The sequence below is a fragment of the Octopus sinensis genome, linkage group LG16 (assembly GCF_006345805.1).
Source record: "Octopus sinensis linkage group LG16, ASM634580v1, whole genome shotgun sequence".
Classification (NCBI taxonomy): domain Eukaryota; kingdom Metazoa; phylum Mollusca; class Cephalopoda; order Octopoda; family Octopodidae; genus Octopus; species Octopus sinensis.
Window position 1 is genome coordinate 13,655,571 of NC_043012.1, and position 22,500 is coordinate 13,678,070.

At 35.3% G+C, this 22,500-nt stretch overlaps 2 protein-coding genes across 2 annotated transcripts in view; both read right to left on the reverse strand.

Moving 5' to 3' along the window:
- LOC115220607 (acetylcholine receptor subunit beta-type acr-2-like) overlaps nucleotides 1–650 on the reverse strand; it is a 5,869-nt gene extending 5,219 nt beyond the window's left edge. The window contains exon 1 of the mRNA XM_029790755.2: nucleotides 194–650. The gene's annotated coding sequence lies outside the window, so the exon portion shown is untranslated. The remainder of the gene's footprint in view (nucleotides 1–193) is intronic.
- Nucleotides 651–21,484: 20,834 nt separating this feature from the next.
- LOC115220608 (acetylcholine receptor subunit beta-type acr-2-like) overlaps nucleotides 21,485–22,500 on the reverse strand; it is a 1,612-nt gene continuing 596 nt past the window's right edge. Inside the window, exon 1 of the mRNA XM_029790756.2 lies at nucleotides 21,485–22,500. This exon is cut by the window's right edge and continues 596 nt beyond it. Coding sequence (XP_029646616.2) covers nucleotides 21,808–22,500 — 693 coding nt within the window. The 3' untranslated portion in view covers nucleotides 21,485–21,807.

Consider the following 22,500-nt stretch of genomic DNA (forward strand, 5'->3'; position numbering starts at 1 on the left):
TGTAAATTTTAAAGCAGAGGGTGCGTAAATGTACTAAAAAATGTAGTAAATTCTGACTATATTTTAAATATTCATTTACTTTTAGTCTGACAAATGAGTGGTTTGTATAAAAATTGCAGCACCATTGATTTTAATCTGGACAACTTTGGCTCTTGAATAAATACATAGAACATAAATAAATACGTAGACTTACGTGTCAAAGTTCAGCGGTGGAATTGTTTAGAGTGCGTTGTATAGATATGATACTGCGAAGATATTTCTTTCATTTCCACCCACAGTGTTGAACGTTTCAGGTAATAGACTTCAGAAACAACTCTGTTGTGACTCGATACTTGGAGAACGAACCCCAAAATTACTTTCTCGGTCTTGGATATGTCAAAATATATGAAAGTTAAACCTAGATTCTCGGTAAAGAAACTATGCTTCCGATGTATTTGGTGTCCTTTCAAGATGCACAGTATTTCGTGTCGTTGCTGAATAGATAACGGAGATGAAGTGCATAGTGTGGGGTGCACCTATGAAATCCAGGCATTTCTTGTTATTATGAATGTTTGGAGAAAACGTTGGACGGAACATATTTCCAAATCATTGTGATTTCTAGTTGATGGTTGAAGGGAGTGCTCTGCAACCGAGACTGTATCTACTTTATATCCATTTGTCTCTGTGTATCGGTGTAGGTGGACGCGTGTGTACATACCTCTATCTATCTATATATTTCAATCTCCTTCTCTCTCTCTCTTTCTATCAATCTTACAGTCCCCCCTCTCTCTCTATATATATATAGAGAGAGAGAGAGAGATTCATATATATATATATATATATGATCTACTCTTATTATAAATATATATATATATATAATATATATATATATATATATATATGTATGTATGTATGTAAGTATGTGTATGTATGTGTATGTATATATATATATGTATATGTATGTATTTATATGTATGTTTGTATGTATATAAGTTAATATTTGTTTGCCTTAATACATAATATATATACACATAGAACATGCTTCATTGGAGTAATTGATGTGAAAAGCGTTGTCTTTGTAAGATGATTTCTGAAAACTTAGTCTCAAATGACAATATGTTACAAACAAATTCGATAACAATGCAACACTCCTTGAAGAGAGGAGAGATGATTATATACATTACGAAAACTTAGCTTTTAGAACAGTCACTTAATTTGCCTGTATGTATTGAAAATTGTTATTAAACGGAACTGAATAAAATCATTCTAGTCGTAAAAGTGCGTATTTTTGCTAATAAATTTCTATCAGGTAATTGTGATATAAAATCAATGAAGGTATTATCAGGAGCATTACTCCAAACAAAGATATTATAACAACACCGTAACTCAATGACTAATGTTCACCAAATGTCGATTAATGAATAATAAACTTATGTAGCAGTAATTATTCCTATGTGTTTACCCTGAATGCGTGATATATGATAGAATATGTACGATCTTTATGAAGCAGCCTCTAAATGCTCGTCACTAAAAACACACATCAGTATTATGTTATTGTTATGGGATCTTTTCGGTTTGACCGGTAGTTTTTTAAAATAATTTCCACGTAACTAAACACTTTTAAACTTCGTATACTGGTAGAATGTGTTTATAAAACATCTTTTCTCTCGGCTTTATTGAGAAAATCGTATAGTTTGTAAGATATTTGTTATTTTTCTTCAATTTCTGCAATTTCAACCAACAAATGACGTCTATTGAGGTGAAAACATTCTGTGCCGCATGAATATGTCCCTCGTTTAAGAAACAGATTGGGTTTATTTACATTTCTGAAGAAAAAGAGATACCCTTGCCCCCACCCATAACCCTAACCCTAACCCTAACTAACCCTAACTAACCCTAACTCTAACCCTAACCCTAAAACAGATTGAAATGCAATAGATTGATACTAGGGTCATAATTATGGGTGACCATTTCATATGACACCGCTAGAAAAAAATGCCGTTCAAACCGAAAAGATCTTCGTTATGAGAGCATTTAATTGCGAATATTTAATGCCACTGATGCGGCGAGCTGGTAGAATTGTTAGTATGTGAGGCAAAATGATTAACGGCATTTCGTCCGTCCACACGTTCCGAGTTCAAAATTCTGCCGAGATCGACTTTGTCTTTCATCCTTCGGGGTCTTTAAAATAAGTACCGGTTGAAAAGTTAGCCAATTTCTCGTATTCCTGAATTTGCGCCTAAATTTGAACACAATATTGAATACCACTTAGCTGTACGTAGGCAACATTACAGATGCACTCTTAAAATTCTCAAAACCGCCGTAACAACAGCAATATATACGAAGCCATATATGCACATCATCACTACCTGTCTGATGAGTATACCAGGAACATGCATCACAAACTTATGTGCACGATATGGTGATCTCATATCAATATAAACAGCGCGTGACATCGCGCTGTTTATATTATTATTATTATTATCATCATCATCATCATTATTATTATTATTATTACTATTATTATTATTATTATTATTATTATTATTATTATTATTATTATTATCATTAAACGCATATACTTAACGTATATACTTCGTGCATTTTCCAGTGGTTACAAAAGTATGGCAGAATACATACACTGTTAAAACACCTTAGTATCATGTACGGGCAAGATAACTCACTGTCAGTCACATTCGGGAGTAATGGAAATCGATGTTTCGCCATTTATTATTTTATTAGTATAAATTTATTGCTAGCCGGTCCCGTAAATATTTCACGGAATCAATGGTATAATTATTCCGTTATACTGAAAACTTTACCCCAAAAATCTGAACGCGTAGACTGTGTGGTATCTATATGGAAATTTATTCGCTCATCTGCCACTCATTGAAAAGTGAAAGAGATTGGAATACGATGATTACTCAATGCACTTTATGTATACACCTTATATACTTTATGCACAATTGTGTATTAAGAATTAATATTCACTCTTACTTTTCCAAAAAAAGTTACATATGATACAACCTTTAGTTAAATTGCATATATCTACCAAGTAAAGAAGCGTGAATATTTCAGGGAATTGTGCATATGTGCCTACGTTAAGTGATAGGTGATATAAAAAAAACCTTAGTTCAATTTTTTAAAAATATAATTTTCACTATCCAGTCACTACTACCACCACCTCCATCACCTCCATCACCACCACTACCATCATCATCTCTCTCCCTCCTTTCTCTTACCTCTCACTCCCCCTCCCTCTGTCGCTCTCCGTCCTCTCTTCTCACTACGTTTCTTGAACTTCACCATCAGTGCATCACCTTTCTGCTGAAATTATATTTTTATCTCTCCTCCTCGAAGTAATATTACACCCCCACATCTCACGCCCAGGATGCTTCCCTCTCCCTCTATTCTTTCTCCCTCGTTTTCAGTAATCATATCACCGACGGGCTAAGTAACTCAGTGACAAGCAGAACAGCTATTTCTTCATGTTATATATATATATATATATATATATATATCCAACAATTTTTTCACTTAAATAAATATATTTATTTATATTATGTAGAGGGTATTACTATACATAAATGCCACACGCTAGGACGGATTCTTAAAGTCAAAACTACCAGAATAAATAAACACATTGTACCGAATGTAACTCTTGAAACAAGTCATTTGAAAACAGAATTTAGCTGCATATCACCGTTATTTATAATTTATTTTTGCTAAAGTTCACAGGGAATTTTCAGTTTGAAAATAGAATTTACAACAAGCTTCAATTATTTCCCAAGGATTCAATTTGAACTTAAGATAGTGATTATGGCAAGATCATATATCATTTCAGTCTTAACGTCTCAAGATTAAAAAATGGTTCAACTTGCCTTACCCTCACCTACAATTAAAATAAAATCATTAGCGCCTTAAACGTCTTACTACATGGTGTTAATTTGTTAAAACAATGCAGTTGGGCTTATGAAGGAACTTGCAAAAAGATGCCTTCTTTTCTCACATAATCTATAGTTTCACAGTTATAAACACTAACATGATATATAATTTAAAATATTCTCGCAGACCAACACCAGTGTTCTTGCTGATATTCTGCAGTATAAGAAACAACATCCTCCTTCAATACACAGTTCTTAGGGCCACATTCGAACTTTTTACACAACCATTAGAACGTGAAGCGGCCTCACTAACGCAGGTTTCTGAGATTGCTGTGATCTGTAAACAGTTTTGAGTAGGAACCGGAAAGAGAAGTACAAACACGCAATACATATGTGCACACTGAATTCGTAAAAAGGAAGGGAAGAATTAAAACGGAATATCAAACAATAATATGATGGGGTGTATGCTATGTCTGACACCACTATCACGAAGCTTTGCTGTAATTTTCTCGCCATTTCTGTGTTAAACCATTGAGTATCACATCCTCAATTTTCCTAACAAAATTTTGCTACTACGCCAACAAATTCTTTCTACCTTCTTGTAGCCATCTCCAAGGAGATTAAATTCCTACCACCTGCATTTATTCAATCAACACATCAGCCGATTATTTGACTCTTCTTTCCTACTTTGAAAAATTCCAACATATATTCGATAACTTATATATCCAACAAATACTTTATTTACGTAGAGTTTGAATAAACACAATCCAGCTAAACTTTGAAGCAAAAGTTAACAAACTTATAATCAATTATTCACACCAGGCATGCTCTTTGAGCTATCGCTTTTGAAAATATTTCTATATTGACACATACACATATGTATATGTGTATCTGTCTAGATATATATCAAACGGAAATAGAAGGAACATAGAAACAGCACTGGAAGTTTTTTTTCTAATTTCAAAGCGTATTACCATTTAATGTTTGTGCATATATTGAAAATATAATGTATGGCAAATAATCATATATGTACTGGTTTCAACTCAGATTACGCATTTTAAGGATAACTGAATATCTTTTATAAACTTTCTTTAAGTGTCGTTTGCATAAAGTCAAATGTAATATAGAATAAAATTAAATAAAATTATTTACCTATTATTTCTGTAATATATATTGAATATTCATGACCTGGCCACTAAATGTTATTTTCTAAATCCATCATAGCTTGCCATAAATTACAAAAAATAAATAATGAAATAAATATGAAAGAAGAGAAAATAAAACTATTCACCTATTTTTCCCTATTATAATCTCCATGTGTATGTCCATAAGTCAGAATCTTGACAACTGAGATGTGTTAAACAATCGTAAGCCTATTTCAATTAAAACGAAAGCCTGTCCTTTTGATTAAGATTTACTTACAATAATGAAAGTAAAATTTGTTAACACATTAATAATTTCATGTTAGTCCTACTTGCCTACAATTGTAGGGTGAAACATGTACTGGATCTTTTCTGTTTCAAATTTTAGTTTCTTCAATTTCTGTTCCAATTGAATTTATATTTGGTTTAATGATGTAGTTTTATATGCTAATCATTGACATAAATTCATTTTCGTCATATATCAATAAACAAGGAGTGAATAGCTTTTCAAGTCTGCAAATTTTGTGTAATATTGGCCAGTTGTAAGCCACAAACACATTGATGACTATTTCCATATTAAGAAGCCAATCATGAGAACTGTTGAGAAGCGTTGACAAATATGTTCTACTCATTTAGGTGGTCGTGAGATGTGATAAAAATAACAGCTAAGTAAGCCTTAAATCACGCATCATCAATGTTTTTGTTTTGGTTCTTGCATAATCATATGAATTCCTGCGTATACAATACAAATTTACAAAAGTTTTCTGAAAATTCAAAACAATAAGTTCCGAAGGTTTATAGGGCGCTACGTAAAGCAGAACTCTGCTGTTATTTCACCTGCAATCACGCATAAAATGGTAGCTTCCAAATGTTGTTTTCTGACTGGGTAAAACTTATCAAACTTTAAAGCTCTATAATTTTTTAAATCATTTTCTGGAAAGGTGAAATATCGCTAAAGGTTCAGCGTAGAATCAGTAAACCAAATTCCAAAATGCTCAGTAAAGTCTGAAATTTCCACAGGCGTAGCCAAACGGAAAACATCCCATATCCTGAACTTACAAACGGCTGCATACCGTACAATTTCTTCTATGAACACGTTACAAACATTACAGGGGAAAAGTAGTGATGAGCTCTCCAGTTTCGGCTCTTACCTATGCATCAAGTACTCTACATAAGTACTCTACATAAATTTGAACTTGACATGTGCTGATACATGGACTGTCCTGTTTTTTGAAAGATGGCAAGCAACGAATCTAAAATGACACTGAAAGTCCGACATCTGATTTAGTCTCTTGCTGCGATACTCTGGATATTGTGTGTGAAAATATAATGTGAATAAAAGCAAAAAGATTCCAAATCAAAATAGGAATTGATAGTAAACAAGCTCACTTCGTTTAATCTAGCCATAGGCATGTAAATCCAAACGGTTTTAGTTTTTACATAATTCTGTTATGTTTACGTCTGCAGCAGGAACTTATAGCAGTACACATCATCTGAAATCACAAATAAATTTGAACAGAGATAACTAGAAATTGGTAGCCATTGATAAATTTCAAAACAGAAGCAATGATAGGTACTAAATCATTATCATTAGAAATTTATATACATGGAACCTGAAAAATAAATAAGAACAAATTGTTTGGCTGATGATGAAAGAAAATACAGAAAAAAAAAGAAAGAACAAAGATTAGATTTAATGGACAACAAATATTTGAATAAGTCATGTCCTAAAGTCATGAATAAGTCATGTCCTAACTAACAGTTTTTATCTTTGGTGTGAGTAAAACATAGTTTTATACTTAAAATGTAAATTAAAAATCAGAATTTTGGAAACCAAACAGTTTAAACTTTTTTTCCAAAACATGATGATCAGCGTTTCTAAACATTTCAAAGTCGAAGCGAAGAATGAACGTAAGAGAGTGACAAAATATGTAAGTGCGTGTTTCTGTGTGTGTACACGGGTGCGTGTATCAGTGTGTATGTGTGTGTGTGTGAATCTCTGTTTGTATGCCTGTTGTAATCGCAAGTACAAAAACCTGGAATTGACGGGTAATCGTAGCCAAACATTTTCCGACTATCTATTCATCTACCCGTCTATCTATCAAACTGGTACGTGCATAGAAGCACTGAACACTTTTCAGAAAACCCTCGGGTTTGTTATTTTTGCTTTTCGTCTGTATTTTTGTTTCATCAACGGATTTAAAGCTTGCGTTATATTTTTTAGCAACGCACTTCATTTCCCGTTGCTCTGCAACCATTCGACATCTGACATGTAGCACCTACATGAACCTGTACAGGTAATGTCGATTTGATGTAGGGAGTGAGCTTATGCCTAGACAAACATTTCCTCACTATAAACAAATCCTCTGTGTCGTTGCTCGGTAAGAAATTGTCGGACCCTCATAAGTCGTCTAACGACGGGAAGTCACGTTATTATTATTATTATTATTATTATATACATATGCATACGTATATATACATGTGTATATATATATATGCATATGTACATGTATGTATATATATATATACAGTGTATATATATATATATATATGTATGTATATGTATATGTATATACAGTATATATGTATATATATTTTATATATTAATCAATCGATCAGTAACTCGTAAAATAGCTAGATAAACCGATTGACAGACGAATAGATACATAGATAGTGAAATGGATAAAAAGAGAGTGAAACAGAAATATTCTAATCGGTATATCGGCAGATTGGCATTAATTGAAGTATTCATAGGTACCAAAATAGATAACAATAAAAGACAGATCGACAGATAGACAAATATATAGACTGAGGAACAAGTGGTTAGAGGAACTTTAAGAGAAAGGTCGATGGATATAGATGGAAAAGGAATCTGAATATCGAATATTAACGTAAAATGAAAGCTGTAAGTATTGACAGATTCGGAAATACAAAATAACTGTATCAAATTGTAAATCCAATCAGGGAAATGGAGTTAAATTAAGCAAAATACCCCGCTAGTAATTACTACCAAAGCGCGGACGAAAATGGAAATATGTTGTAGTAGACCACGGAGATATCAGAAAGCTTTAAATAGCCGAAGAACACCTCATTAAATTTAACAAATGCTCATCTTGAAACGCCGGAACGAACCGGACCGATAAAAATAATTATATCTCCACATGCTAGAAGTATTTGAAATCCATAAGTTCTGAGTTGGGGATGTCTTAAGTTATTAATAGGGGAAAGACGTGAGAGGATCCGTTTAGTATTAGTAGGCAATGACGTTTGAACACTATATATGTATATATATATATATATATATATATATATATATATATATATATATATATATATATATATATATATATATATGTGTGTGTGTGTGTGTGTGTGTGTGTGTATGTATATATATATATATATATATATATATAGGTGTGTGTGTGTGTGTGAGTGTGTGTGTATAGGTGCAGGAGTGGCTGTGTTGTAGTATAGGCGCAGGAGTCGCTCTGTGGTAAGTAGCTTGCGTACCAACTATATGGTTCCGGGTTCAGTCTCGGACACACCGAAGACTTGTGAGTGGATTTGGTAGGCGGCAACTGAAAAAAGCCTGTCGTATATATATATATAAGTATGGGTGTGTGTTTGTGTGTCTGTGTTTGTCACCCCAACATCGCTCGGCAACAGATGCTGGTGTGTTTACACCCCCGTAACTTGGCGGTTTGGCAAAAGAGACCGATAGAATAAGTACTAGGCTTACAAAGAATAAGCCTTGGGGTCGATTTGCTCGACTAAAGGCGGTGCTCCAGCATGGCCGCAGTCAAATGACTGAAACAAGTAAAAGAATAAAAGTATATATATACACACGGGCTGAAAACACTAAGTACTAGTGTAATAATACAAACTTGTTATCGGTTAGAATATATTTGAGGCGTATTCGATCCTGCACAAAATCAATTCAATATATTTTGACTTGGAGAAAATTTACGCTGTAAACATTTAGGTATATCATATGAAGTCAGTTCGCACCTGTCTCCTCACCAGGCTGCTGGATGATTGGATTTTAGAGTGGTTGCCATCTCCTTAGCACCAGGAACGAGAAAGGCAGGTCTTTCGTCACGTATCTTATCTATCCCCAGCCGCAGACAATCATTATAGGATGGATGGAATATATAAGAGTTCTCAATGTCTCCATCTTTCTCTTTTTCTCTTCCCCTCTATCCCTCTCTCTCTCTCTCTCTCTCCTCTCTCTCTCTCTCTCTCTCTCTCTCTCTCTCTCTCTCTCTCTCTGTTGCCAGTTCACACCTAAAGTAATAGATGCACATAAATATATGGGACCTATACACATTCAGCCGATTCCTTCAGGATGGGCATCACTCCCATCATATGCAGTTTTCTTTCAATGTCCAGATAACATCATATACCCTTTTAACAGATAACTAACATTCACTCACTTGTCACTCACAGATATTGATATACAGATACACAGCCATATGCACTAAGGGACGTAGTTGAAAGGATTAAAGCAACTGTGTGCAGACCAGTGGACCATTCCTTTGTCTTGAGAACATAGAAACGGAGAAAACACGTAGATGTATATGTGTGTGGATATATATATATATATATATATATATATATATATATATGGAGACAGAGAGAGAGAGTTACATCCATATATACATATATATATATATACGCGCACCAATATACATATATATTTATATATATATATATCTTTGTATGTATGTATGCATGTATGTATCAATATTTATACGCACTATACATATATATATATATATATAATATATATATATATATGCGTATCATAAATGTCGATGGGAGTGTATGATATAATTAAAGCTGTTCTTTACATATGACTTTCTCAAAACATAACATTAGGAAATCAGTTGTTGGCAAACACTTGATGCTTATGTGCAAATTATCCTTTATATCTGAAAAGCACGATAGATATATTATCAGAATTCATCTTTGAAAGCACTGCGATACTTTGATGTTATTGATTGAAAATTACGTTGCAAAACAAAAAAAATATACAAATAATCCTTTTAACACTAATGTACGGTATTGTTGTTTAGGAAGGAGTAATACCAGTTGACTGTAAGAAACGGATAACGATTTTAACCTCAAGCGATATTTCGAAAAGAAATAAATCAACTACTTACCAGCGTACTTAATGTCCATCCTGCGTAAATTGATAAATAATTGACTTTCTGTGAATACATTATTATATGTATTTATGGTCGAGTGCGTGGCACACAATCTGATTACAATGGAAATATCGGAACAACCGAAAAGTTATTCATTTAAACTGGTACCAATATCTATCTTTGACTCTGGACACCTCTATGTCTCAGTCGCCTAATCATTGGCCACACAGCATTATACAGTATAAGTCGCTTCTCTAAGCTGCACTATTGTAATAATTTTGTTTTTTACTACTTTAATGCCATGAATTCCCACCTAGGGTTTGTGGCTAGACTTTTAAAAGGTTTTAACAAGTCTATACATACATACATATTATATGTGTATGTGTATGTTTGTGTGGGTATGTATAAATATTTGTGTAACTACATGTAAATCGTTGGCGATTTTTTTCCTCCGTCTTCTTTTTCAGTTGGACTTTCCCCTGTCTCCTGTTTCCGATGAAGAGCTTTGCTCGAAACGTAAAACCACTTTTCTTTCTTTCCCTGAACGTCTGCCAATATTTTACATGTACCACGTCCTCACGTTATTTTCCTGTGTGTTTGTTCTTGGTTTTTTATTAATTTTATTAATTGACACACTATTTATTATCTTATAACAACAATGCTTGGGAAAATCGTGGATTACATGGGAAAATGCGAGCATGAAATGTAATATTCTTAAGATGATAAACCTGGAAAATACACACGTTATTACACCTGGAAAAATATAGGAGAAGCTATTACTAATAGTTAAGAATAAGAAACTCTTTACTTAAATATTGCAGCTAAAATTAAAATTTGAATATTAAAACTTACTTTATTATAGTTAACAAATACAACAATACTTATTTAAGTAGAACTTCGCTAATTTACTTCCTTAAATACAGAAAATGAGTGGCTAATTAGACAAACTTACAAATTAGCTGAACAGTTTTGTACAATAAATTTAAAGGATGAGAACTGTAAAGAGTGATAAATTAGAATTTATCAATTTAATTGCAAAGGTACCATCAGCTGCATAAATAAATATACTTTTATTCAGTTGGACACATTAATATAATTTTTCTGAAAAAATTTAACCGAGCAAGAAGATGGAAGAAACTTATGTTGAGGCTATTGAAGCGAAGAATAGACTACATTTCCAAGAAACGCATGAAGCCCACTGGGGTCATATCTCCTAAAGGATTGTGGTTCATTTCTTATTTGTCTTCTTATCAACTACTAAATCTAAGACTAGAAGACTGTGTCTGTTTGGAATAAAGGGCAAGATTGAGCTCATGGCTAGGTACGGTCATAAATATTGTCAAGACGTTAGTAGTAGTAAATTGGGTATCTATAAAAGGAGGCTGGGTGGGAAAGACGCTAAATTATGATGTTAATTACTAGTTAAAGGGATAAGACTCTTAAAAAATCACGATGTTAAATACAGAGGAAATTTTGTTCTCCTACGCTCCGTGCTGTCTCCCCTACGTTCATCGTTGTCTTGTTTCTGCAACGTCCCTCAGTACATCTTATACCATCGACTACATTCCTAGCTTTACAGTTTGTTCGTAGGATAGATCTACATACAATATACTTCGTATCAGTACAGGGGATTCTCTTAAATGGGTAGGTTCCAGCGATTAGTGATCTGATAGAGTTACCTGTTCTTTCTACAGCCTTAATTCTTAGCTTAGTCTTTCTAGGACCCTTCTAAAGCGGTACGCCAGTTCGCCTCTAGGGGTGGTGTCGATGAACATGGCACTCTGGTATATCTGACTGTCATACCATGAGTTGGCCTTCCCTATTTTCTTCTTAGTCTTTTCAATGGTATTCCACGACTTGCTCCTATAAAATGGGCAAATCCAATTCTTATCGTTACGTATGATAGTTTCAAATTTCCTCATGAATCTATGGCTGTATCCTGAGAACTGCATGCGATGAACGAAGTGTTGTGTGTCTCTTTAACTCTGTAAGACCGAAAATACAGGACACATTTCTCATTACCCTGATGAGGTATGCCATCAATTTATTGTATTTGTCATTGTCTGCGATAGCTGAGTTCCGGTGGATTAGGTATTTGGAGGCCATAGGTTTCACATAGTGCGAATGGAGGATTTGGTTTTTATCATTCACCGTTTCCAGCCAGAGTTCTGTATCATGTACAGTAGTCTATGGTTAGGGTGATTCGTAGGGTAGTCTATCGTGACCTTAATACTGTGGTGGATAGAGTTAACTATTTGCTGGATGCTCTCCATAGTATTAGTTTATGTTTCTATTTCAAGAGTTCTGTGTTAAGAGGGTGCCTTTACCACTATGTAGATAACATCAACATAGCGAGAGTACATGTTCATGAGTATGGAGTTCTGTGTCAGGCGTTCTTTAAGCGTTCAGTCCCATCATCACCGACGATGCTTATCCCTATCGCTGCCCCCTCATCCTGGGCGTATATTTTGTTGTTAAACTTAAATGTGTGGCCTTTTAGGGTAACTCTTATAGTAGCTACTAGTGCTTGTGTGATCATTTTCTTTACTTGATATTGGTTTTCGGGGATCCATATGACTCTGAACTATCCGAGCCATCTTTCTATATATGGGTCCTCCTAGCAATAGATGTAATTGTAGGAGGTCTAGAAGAGGAAGTTCAGAGTCGAGATGTAAATGTTGCCTTGTAGCAAGTTTGTTGAAAGGTGGATGAATGTTGGAAGAATGGCCAGTGTGAAAGGACCAATTCTGAGCGTGCACCAGTAAACCTAAAGTCCACCCCCTCCTCAAAGCGTTAGGGTGGTGTAAACGGGCAGTGTCAGAGCTATGCCGTCGGGATCTTCGGTTCCTGGTAGGGCGACCCAAGGCGGATTGGTCTGGCACCGAGCGGTATTAAGGCCGCAGTCTGGCCAACAGGGCTCTGGTGAAAATTCCAAGAGGCATATGGTCGGCAACCGGCGGCTTGGAGGTCGTTCTATCCCTGCGTCTGTGGAGACTCCGTGGCAAACAGGGCGTGCAGTCACTCAGGATATGCATGCAGGATGTCGGGGACCGCTTGTGAATTCAATATTCCCACGAAACTTCTATGAATCCTACTTCAGGACCAGAGAATAAGCTGGCTCAACCCGCCCTGGGTGAATGCCGTCACAAGTACAAGTAAAAGTAAGTTCACCTGTAAACAAAATGAGAAGGGCTCTTGCCTTGTTGTTCAGGCACCAGTGGCTTCTGTGGGGTTTTCCACGAGCTCCTTAAAACGCCTCCCCTATCGGGGGCCTAAAATTGTTTAATTTTTTAATTGTTAATTATATTGTTTAAAGGTTATTAACCCATTGTGTCGTCCTGTTTTGTTGTTTATGATGTTGTTTGTTTTGTAATGTAATTTTATGTGAGGCCTTGCAGCTAATTAAAGAACTTGTAATTCTTCTTCTTCTTCTTATTATTATTATTATTATTATTATTATTATTATTATTATTATTATTATTATATTATTATTATTATTATTATCATTATTATTTTCTTAATCACAGGCTTTGCTGGAGCTCCTGGAGTCTTGCATTCGTAGCGGGCTTACTACCTGCATCCTACGATACCATGCTATCCTTTCTGTTCAGCTATCTAATGCTATCTTATACTTCTCTGATTATTCTATCTGTGCCAAGGAAGCAAAACTTCTGTAACCGTTCTACTGAGCACTCTATTCCAATTTCTTTTATATTCCTTTTGTTGTCTTCTAATACTGTTCCCAAGGAACCAACAGTAATTGGCACTATCTTCACATTCTTCGTCTTCCATAACCAGGCTATTTCGTACTTAAGAGGGTTGTATCTATCTGTCTTTTTGCCTTACTACTTGACTACTCGTGGGTCAAAGGGACATGAAATGTCAACTATATGGCATATGTTAGGCACCTTCTCCACCACCACTATATCCGGTCTGTTATGGTTGAGTACCTGATCTGTTTGGATCGGGAAATTCCAGAGGATTTTGCTAGTCTCCGATTCTTCCACTCTCTACGGTCTGCCCTCATACTGCGTCTTGCCTCTCTCTAGACCCCACTATTCGCATTGTCCTCATCGTAGAACTTCCGCTACATGGTCGTGTCGTGACAACTTGTAGTGGTTTATGGTAAGTCTAGGGCATTCGTTTGTGTGGTTTCATCCACTCTATTCTAGATGCGGCACATCAGAGACACTTGCTCATTCCTCAGTTCGTAGCCAGAGGTTGGTCTTGCACTGGCAGTATATTGTTCTGAGGCTTTTTTAGAGCTTCTTTTGTCAGCCAATCCCACCTATTTTTTCCAGCAAATTATTTTGCGGCTACATGGAAGTGAATGGTTAGACCCTTCTCGCGTAATTCTTCTTCATGTTCTTTTTGTACCTCTTCTTTTGTTTTCCTATTTTCTCTGCTCTCAATACTCTCAAGTAAAGTTTCCTTACTTTTCGATACGCACACAGCCTTCCGCACCTATCAGACCCCTTCCTCCATTTGCTTTCTTCATGTATAGGTAACCAGTGCCTGCTCGTGGACGATTGGATCTATGCATCGATAGGAGCTTTCTTAACTTCCGTCCATCTCTTTTAGCTCCTCCTCTGACAATTTCAGGATTCCATCGCCACATCGAATTACTCTCTCTGCGCTCGAATTTATTGCTGAAATTATGTTTCTAGTATTCAGCTTTGAAGCCTCGATTTTTCTCATTCGTCGCAGGCAATCTCTTTTTGTCTTTTATTTCATGTCGAGGTGTTTGATTCCATCTGCCTCAACAATTCCCAGATTTTTTATAACCGGATTGAAGTTCAATTGCCTTCATTATTTCACCACTCGGCAACCAAATGCTTTCTGCTCTGGCAAGCTTTCCTCCCATCATCACTATCATAGCACATTTTGAGATTCCAAATTCCATCTTATTATCATTGGAGAAAATCTGCACAGACTGGACTAGACTATCGAGTTATGTATCAGTTTTTCTGAATAGTTTCATGTCGTCTATGTATAGCAAGTGGTTTAGTTTTCCATTACCACTTTTCAGATCATACCCCAACTTTACTTTCTGTAGTATTTCATTCAAGAGGATTATTCCCAGCACGGATATCAGTGAGGACACAATGTCCCCTTGGAAGATTACTCTCTTGATTTTCACCGCCCTTATTTCTGCCCCTTTTTTCCATGCACTTCTCAACATTTTTACTCACTGTACCCATGGCTCCAACTTTTGCAGCGACCACAACTGCTCAACCTTCCAAGCTAACCTGTTATATTTCTCGACTTTTCTTGATTTATCTTGCTATATCTTTTCATGCAATATCTATGATACAACATCGTTTACTTTATTTCACATTCGCTCTATTCTCTATATCCCGGTCGCACTGAATCATAAAATCCTATACAATCTTTGCATTAACATTTTCGATGATGCATTCGGGTTTATGTTCGTACCAGTTTTTTCCTCTGTCAAGTCCATATTTGTTGCAAAGTGCCCATTGGACAATCCTTGCTACATTGTCATGACGTCTCTTATATTCTTTCTGGGCTAGTTGCGTACCTTGACTGGAAATATGCCATACGATTTCACCATTTTGTCCACAAAGTCTGCATTAATCACCTTTTGATGTGTTGTCTATTCTGTATTTGATGTAATTCCTTCTTAGCACTTGCTCTTGGGCAGCACAAATTAGAGCATCCGTTTCCGGTTTTAAATCACTTTTTGTCATGCAAAGATATCTTTTTTGTTTGTGTGTCTTAACTTCAACATCCCTATGAAATTGACCATGCATTCTTCTCTATATCCATTTATTTACAGTTTCATTCATTCTCCAATGCTTGTACATTGCTTCATATTTGCAATCTTCCATCTTGCACAAGCCTGAATTTCTTACTTCGAATAATGGGGGTTCTGTGACATTTTTTACATACCATGCTATGTTGTTTTTTCCTGCTCTAATGCGGTGTTCGCCTCCAATTAGTCCTCTTCTCGTTCGTGTTTGTTTTCTTGGTACATACCGTCTGTCTCTGTCACTTTCTGGGTGGAGTATCCCATATCTAGTCAGCAACGTTCTTGTCTTTCTGTCTAAGCTGTTTAGTTCGTCTACTCTCCATGCTATTAATACTGCTCCATATCTAAGGAATGAAATCGCCCAGAAGTTGAGAGCTTCAATATTATATCATCCGTTTAATTTCGACTTAAGGATCATCCTCAGTCTGTGCAAGTACTCCAGCATATATTTTTCTGTCATTTCTTTCTCCATCAATCTATCAATTTCAAGTATCCCCAAGTACTTATAGTCCGTCCGTCTATTCTAACTGCTTCATAACACACCCCGACGGTATCGCTAGCCCGTCCATACATTTGATTTTGCCTTTCTTCAAGACTAACACACCACACTTTTTCAGTCCGAACTCCATTCTGATACCAGCGCTGAATGTACACACCGTATCAACGAGGGAACTGGTTTTGGATTCTTATTTGTCATAAAGTTTGAGGTCTGGTAATTGCGCAACCTGAAAATCGCTACCTCACATGAATGAAAATAAAGAAACAAAATTTATGAATAACGGCTGTAATGATACTGAATCCCTTGATGGTGAGTGTTGCATCCGGCAGACTCAGAGATACTTGTCCGATTCCTCTCTGTCTGTTTGAACATTGTGTTTGGAAAAATATCTCATATATATATATAAATGTGTGTGTGAGTGTCAATGTGTATGTATGAATGTGTGTGTGAATGTATGTAGCTACCATTGGTTTCATGTAAACATATCTTAAATATTATGAAGCCTATCATGTGCAAAATCGGTGTTTGTCAATTCCCTAAATATTAGCATAACCTTTTGCAGGCAATTTTAAGCCCTACCAAAAGCGAAGTGAGGAGACCTTATACATGAACGAAGACTCCAACCAACCAACCAACGTCAATAATTAAACAATTAGCTAGAAACATAAGTATGCGTATTTCCAATCTGTCCTTCGATAAAGACTCTTTTGAAAAGGTTGCCCTATAAAATGTCAGATTAGAAGTATGAACTATATTGAACCATATGTTGAAACACCCTAATGGCATGAATGTAACCATTAATATAGCTAAGAAATTCTTAAAATTAATAGACAATCACTTTCGACAACACAATTACCGTTATATCTTCAAAATAATACTGATAAATTTAGCTATATTTGATTCCCGAATACAGGGCCGATTGTACTCAGCCATAGCAAAAATAATTTATTATTTTGCACATTACTTAATCATCGTTATATTTTTTATCGTATATTTAATATTTCTATTATATCTAATTTGTAGATGGTGTAATTTGATTTTTCATTTTGAATTGATAAAACGTATTTTTTAAATAATTTATATATATATATATTTAATATATGTGTTTATACATATATGCGTATATACATGTATATGTATGTATGCACATATATATATATATATATAATATATATATATATATATATATATATATATATATATATATATATATATGTATATATATATATATATATGAATACGTGTGCATGTGCGTGTGTGTGTGTATGTATGTATCCATAATCGTGTTACCACCGTACCGCAATAGTCTTATTGGAGTCGGAAGCATAAAATATCACAATATGATTTAACTCTGATGAGGTCACTTAAAGATAATACCAAATTTGTATTAAACAGATTTGGTATGTTCATTTATTATATATGCCATTTCATTTTGGTTAAGCCTCATCGTTTTCCAAAACTCTTTTGCTTTTCCCACCAAAGGGACTCGAGGACATATAATTCAAGTTGGCAGGAATTGAACTCACCAGTGCACATACACTAATGCTCAGATCTATCTGGCATGCTCACGTATAAGGCCATGTACACAACTTTCATACAAACAAAAATGGCAGACTTAAGAAATCTGTGTGTAAAATAATATCGACATTTATTAAGTGAAAACGTTAGAATTATGAATAAGAAATTAGGATTCTCAAAAACTTGCTCATCGTAAAAACCTGGAAAAAATGAAGTTTCATCATGTGTTCCAATATAATAAGAATATATGCAAGCATACTTAGATGCCGAAAATATGAATTACACAGTACATCGCAATCATTAAAATCCTTGCTATGATATAATTTAAAGAAAAAGTTGTTTTTTTTCCAAATGTAAATATTATTACGTACATATATTCATGAATATATGTATAAGTATACACATACACTCATAATTACACATCCACATATATATAGATACAATAATATTCAGCAAGAATGTTTTTTATTCAATCAAATCGGTTTCCACAATAATTTTGCAGTTACAATAATAGTGCCAACATTTGGAATACTAGCTTACACACTTCAAATGATGCAGAAATTTTACATCGATATACAAAAATACTAACACTTACTGGTAACATCCTTATCAACTGCAACATTGGCAGTACAATATCATGGAGAGGGGATGGGGGTCGAGAGAAACATAGGGTCTGCCCAGACGGCATTTGAATGGCACAGTATTGATTCGGCATCAAATACTGGGCAGTGAAAAAGAGATATGTCTACATCACATGCGTAACAACCGTGAAAAAAAAAACCTTATGGAATTAGGTGAAGAAATCCTGAATAAATACTCCAAGAGTACAGCTCATTCATGAGAGGCATCTATTGCTGGCTTCATCTATCTAAACAAAAATATAATTAAAACACCCAACACGCAAACAGGAAATTATACTTGGATATATGTCGGCCACAAAGCGAATACTAACCAAGATATTCACAAGAATAGTAGCTTTTACTGGACTTGTGATACACAAACTTTGTCTCAGCTAGATGCATACATCTTTGGTATCAAGAAACACGAGAAAAAATATTGAATATCTCATCAACAAAAGAGATAAAGATTCCTCTCAAAAGAGGAGAGATAAATTACTGATAGTGGCATTTCACTGCGGTAGGTATCACCGGATGTCAACAACTCACCAACATGTCTACAATGTGCTACGTCACCATGAGGAAAGAAATACTCGTTAAAACTGAATCCCACATGATTCGCCGGCTCTAATTCTGGTGGGACAGTATGTGCATGATACATACATACATACATACATACATACATACATACATACATACATACATACATACATACATACATACATACATACATGCATGCATAAATACACTTATAATTTCCACATCAGCAGTGTCGTATACGGTCTGTAACTGAGGCGTAAACCAAGCTGTTCAATGTTGTATCATATCCCTTCGGCAACATCTTATTACCACCAAGTGTTGAAGTGTGTCCTAGCAAGTCTGGAAGTTCATCCCTGCACCAAGGATAACTTCATTAGGCTTGGAAAGCAGCTGCTTGAGCAGCATTCCTTCTCTGATAGCTTAGAGAAGTTGCACGAGTCTATCGGAACATATCATCAGGTAAAATTATGAGCATATATGAGCAGAGGACCATGCATGGTTATGTTAGTAGAAAACTAAGAGATGATAATATCGTTGATCAACAAAGCAGTTTATCATGGTTCAACAATTGGGCTACTACCTCCCACCTTGAAGAGTATGCGTTTGCAACCCAGGTACTAGAAATATCAACCAAATACCCGATGCACAATAGGGACTGAGATGCAGGAAAAGTAGTAAAATTTTACAACCTATGCAAACGTTGGTCCAAAAATGTCATCACGGTATTATGTACCTATGAGACACGTGCTTTAACTAGGAATCTGTATAACGAGACCCATCGAAAGGATAACGCAGAGAACAAAGAAATAAGAACCCGCTGTATGGTGGAAGCCATATCCACTCAACACAAGGGATTACAGGTGGAATGCCCCAGTGAAAACCGTAATAACGTGTAAAAACAATATACCTGATATAACGATTTAGGATAGAGAAGACTAACTGCGTACAGTTGTGGAAATGCGCTGCCCAGCGGATGTTAACATCAGTGAAAAAGAGAATACTTACGTTGAACTATTAATAAATCTACAGATACTCTAACCAGGCTTATACTGTGGCACTGGATATTTAATACACTGCCTAATTATTCAATCTTGAGAAATTAGCATTCTCAAAACCAGAAAGTAGAAAGCGGATTCGAATACTACTGATCCAATCCATCACTGAAACTAAAAATCTGTAAAACTTTCCAGTTTATCATTTATGTATATAGAGCATTCTATATATAATCTTTACTCTTTTACTCTTTTACTTGTTTCAGTCATTTGACTGAGGCCATGCTGGAGCAGCGCCTTTAGTCGAGCAAATCGACCCCAGTACTTATTCTTTGTAAGCCTAGTACTTATTCTATCGGTTTCTTTTGCCGAACCTCTAAGTTACGGAGGGCATAGCGGTTACGGAGGACATAAACACACCAGCATCGGTTGTCAAGCAATGCTAGGGGGACAAACACAGACACACACACATACATATATATACATATATACGACGGGCTTCTTTCAGTTTCCGTCTACCAAATCCACTCACAAGGCTTTGGTCAGCCCGAGGCTATAGTAGAAGAGACTTGCCCAAGATGCCACGCAGTGGGACTGAACCCGGAACCATGTGGTTGGTAAGCAAGCTAGTTACCACACAACCACTCCTGCGCAAATATATGTATGTGAAGTCATACATAAAACAAAACATACAAATCTTCACCTATACATATATGCATACAAAAATACCCAGTTGTCGATGTTGAAATTCCAATGAAGGAGCCTTGGATCTTGGTTAGAAAACGGCTCTTTCTCTATTGGCAAGAAATCTTGAAATGAAACTAAATAATGACAAACATATGTATCTGTCCGTGAGTTGCCTAGTTCTTGTCATAATCTTACTGCAACTGGCATGGCCTAGCAAAACTCATGATTCTTGTAGTATCATCGTATCTTACTGTACTCTGGAAACTATTTTCAACATCGCCGTCATTACCAACAATAATTACTGTTATCTTCCGTAAACAAACTTTACATATGTACATGTACACGTACAAATTTCCACTGTGTGGTAAGACGATTACTTCCTCACCGCGTCGTTGAGATCCACCGCGTAGCAGCGTGGGTATCTTCTGCTATTGCGCTTCTCAGCCGTATGAGAAGATTTAGTAGGCGGAAACTGAAAGAAGACCGTTGTATATATATGTGTGTGTATGCGTGTGCGTGTGTGTTTGTTTGTCTCTTTGCCTCTCATACACACATCTATATATATATATATATATATATATATATATATATATATATATATATATATATATATATATATATATGTGATATACGAATATGTATATATAAATGTTTGTATGTGTATATGTATATATGTATGTATGTATCAATGTATGTATGCATGTATGCCTACAGTTGTCTTTTTTCTTCAGACGATGAGACTGCTTTTACATGTCATATGTCGATTTCGGAAAGTATATTGTTTTAACTTATTAGATTATTTTAAGATTTTGAACAATCACCAAATTGGTATTCTTGTTTATATGGTCATATTCACATATCTGTAAATAATTTGTAGTGTCTTAGCGCCAGTGGAATGGTAGAAGCAGTACAATACTTAATAAACAACACACCATATATATATTGTTGATTTTTTTTCATATAAACCCATACATGATATTAATATGTATATCATGCTGTATTCTGACACACCTTCGTTATTCCTTTCTTTTAGTCTTGTTGAGTAAACAGTAGACATGTAAATATTAATGAAACTATTACCGATATCACGATGCTAATTCTTAGAAATATATCATCCCATCGATTGTAGTCGGATATGCCAAGCCATTTTTTTCTTGGCCTTTCTTCTGGATTCAAAGTATTCGATTGTGCCGAGGCAATTATTGAAACATCGGCAATTTGGTTAGCATGGGGTCTCTTTCTATTTTCATTCGGTGAATTTGATTTCACTTCATCAGAAGTTTGTATTACATACAATTTGCTTATAATTACCGAACCAATTGCAGTGAATCCACTCATCATCGATAATAGCATTAAATATAACATAAGAAGGCAAGGATATTTTGAATTTTTTGGTGTTGTCTTCTCCATCTGAACAAGATACAACACGTTTGATAAAAATGTTGTCATGGCTAGAAAAACTTTCTTTCCAGATTCAGGAGGTAGAAGGAAAACGAAAATAGTTAAAACGGTCATTATTACAGACGGAATCAGCATAGCTATGACTTCTATGGTAAGTTTACGTCGTAGATACATCGGTGCAAATGCGTAGCTAAATTCATCGTTCGAGGCATTTACCGTACCATGAAGCGTGATATCCCACTCATAGTTTTCTAGCCAATTTAGATCATAGTAATGGAGAGATTTTATTCTCGTGTGCTGCGTGCTATGCAAAGCAACACA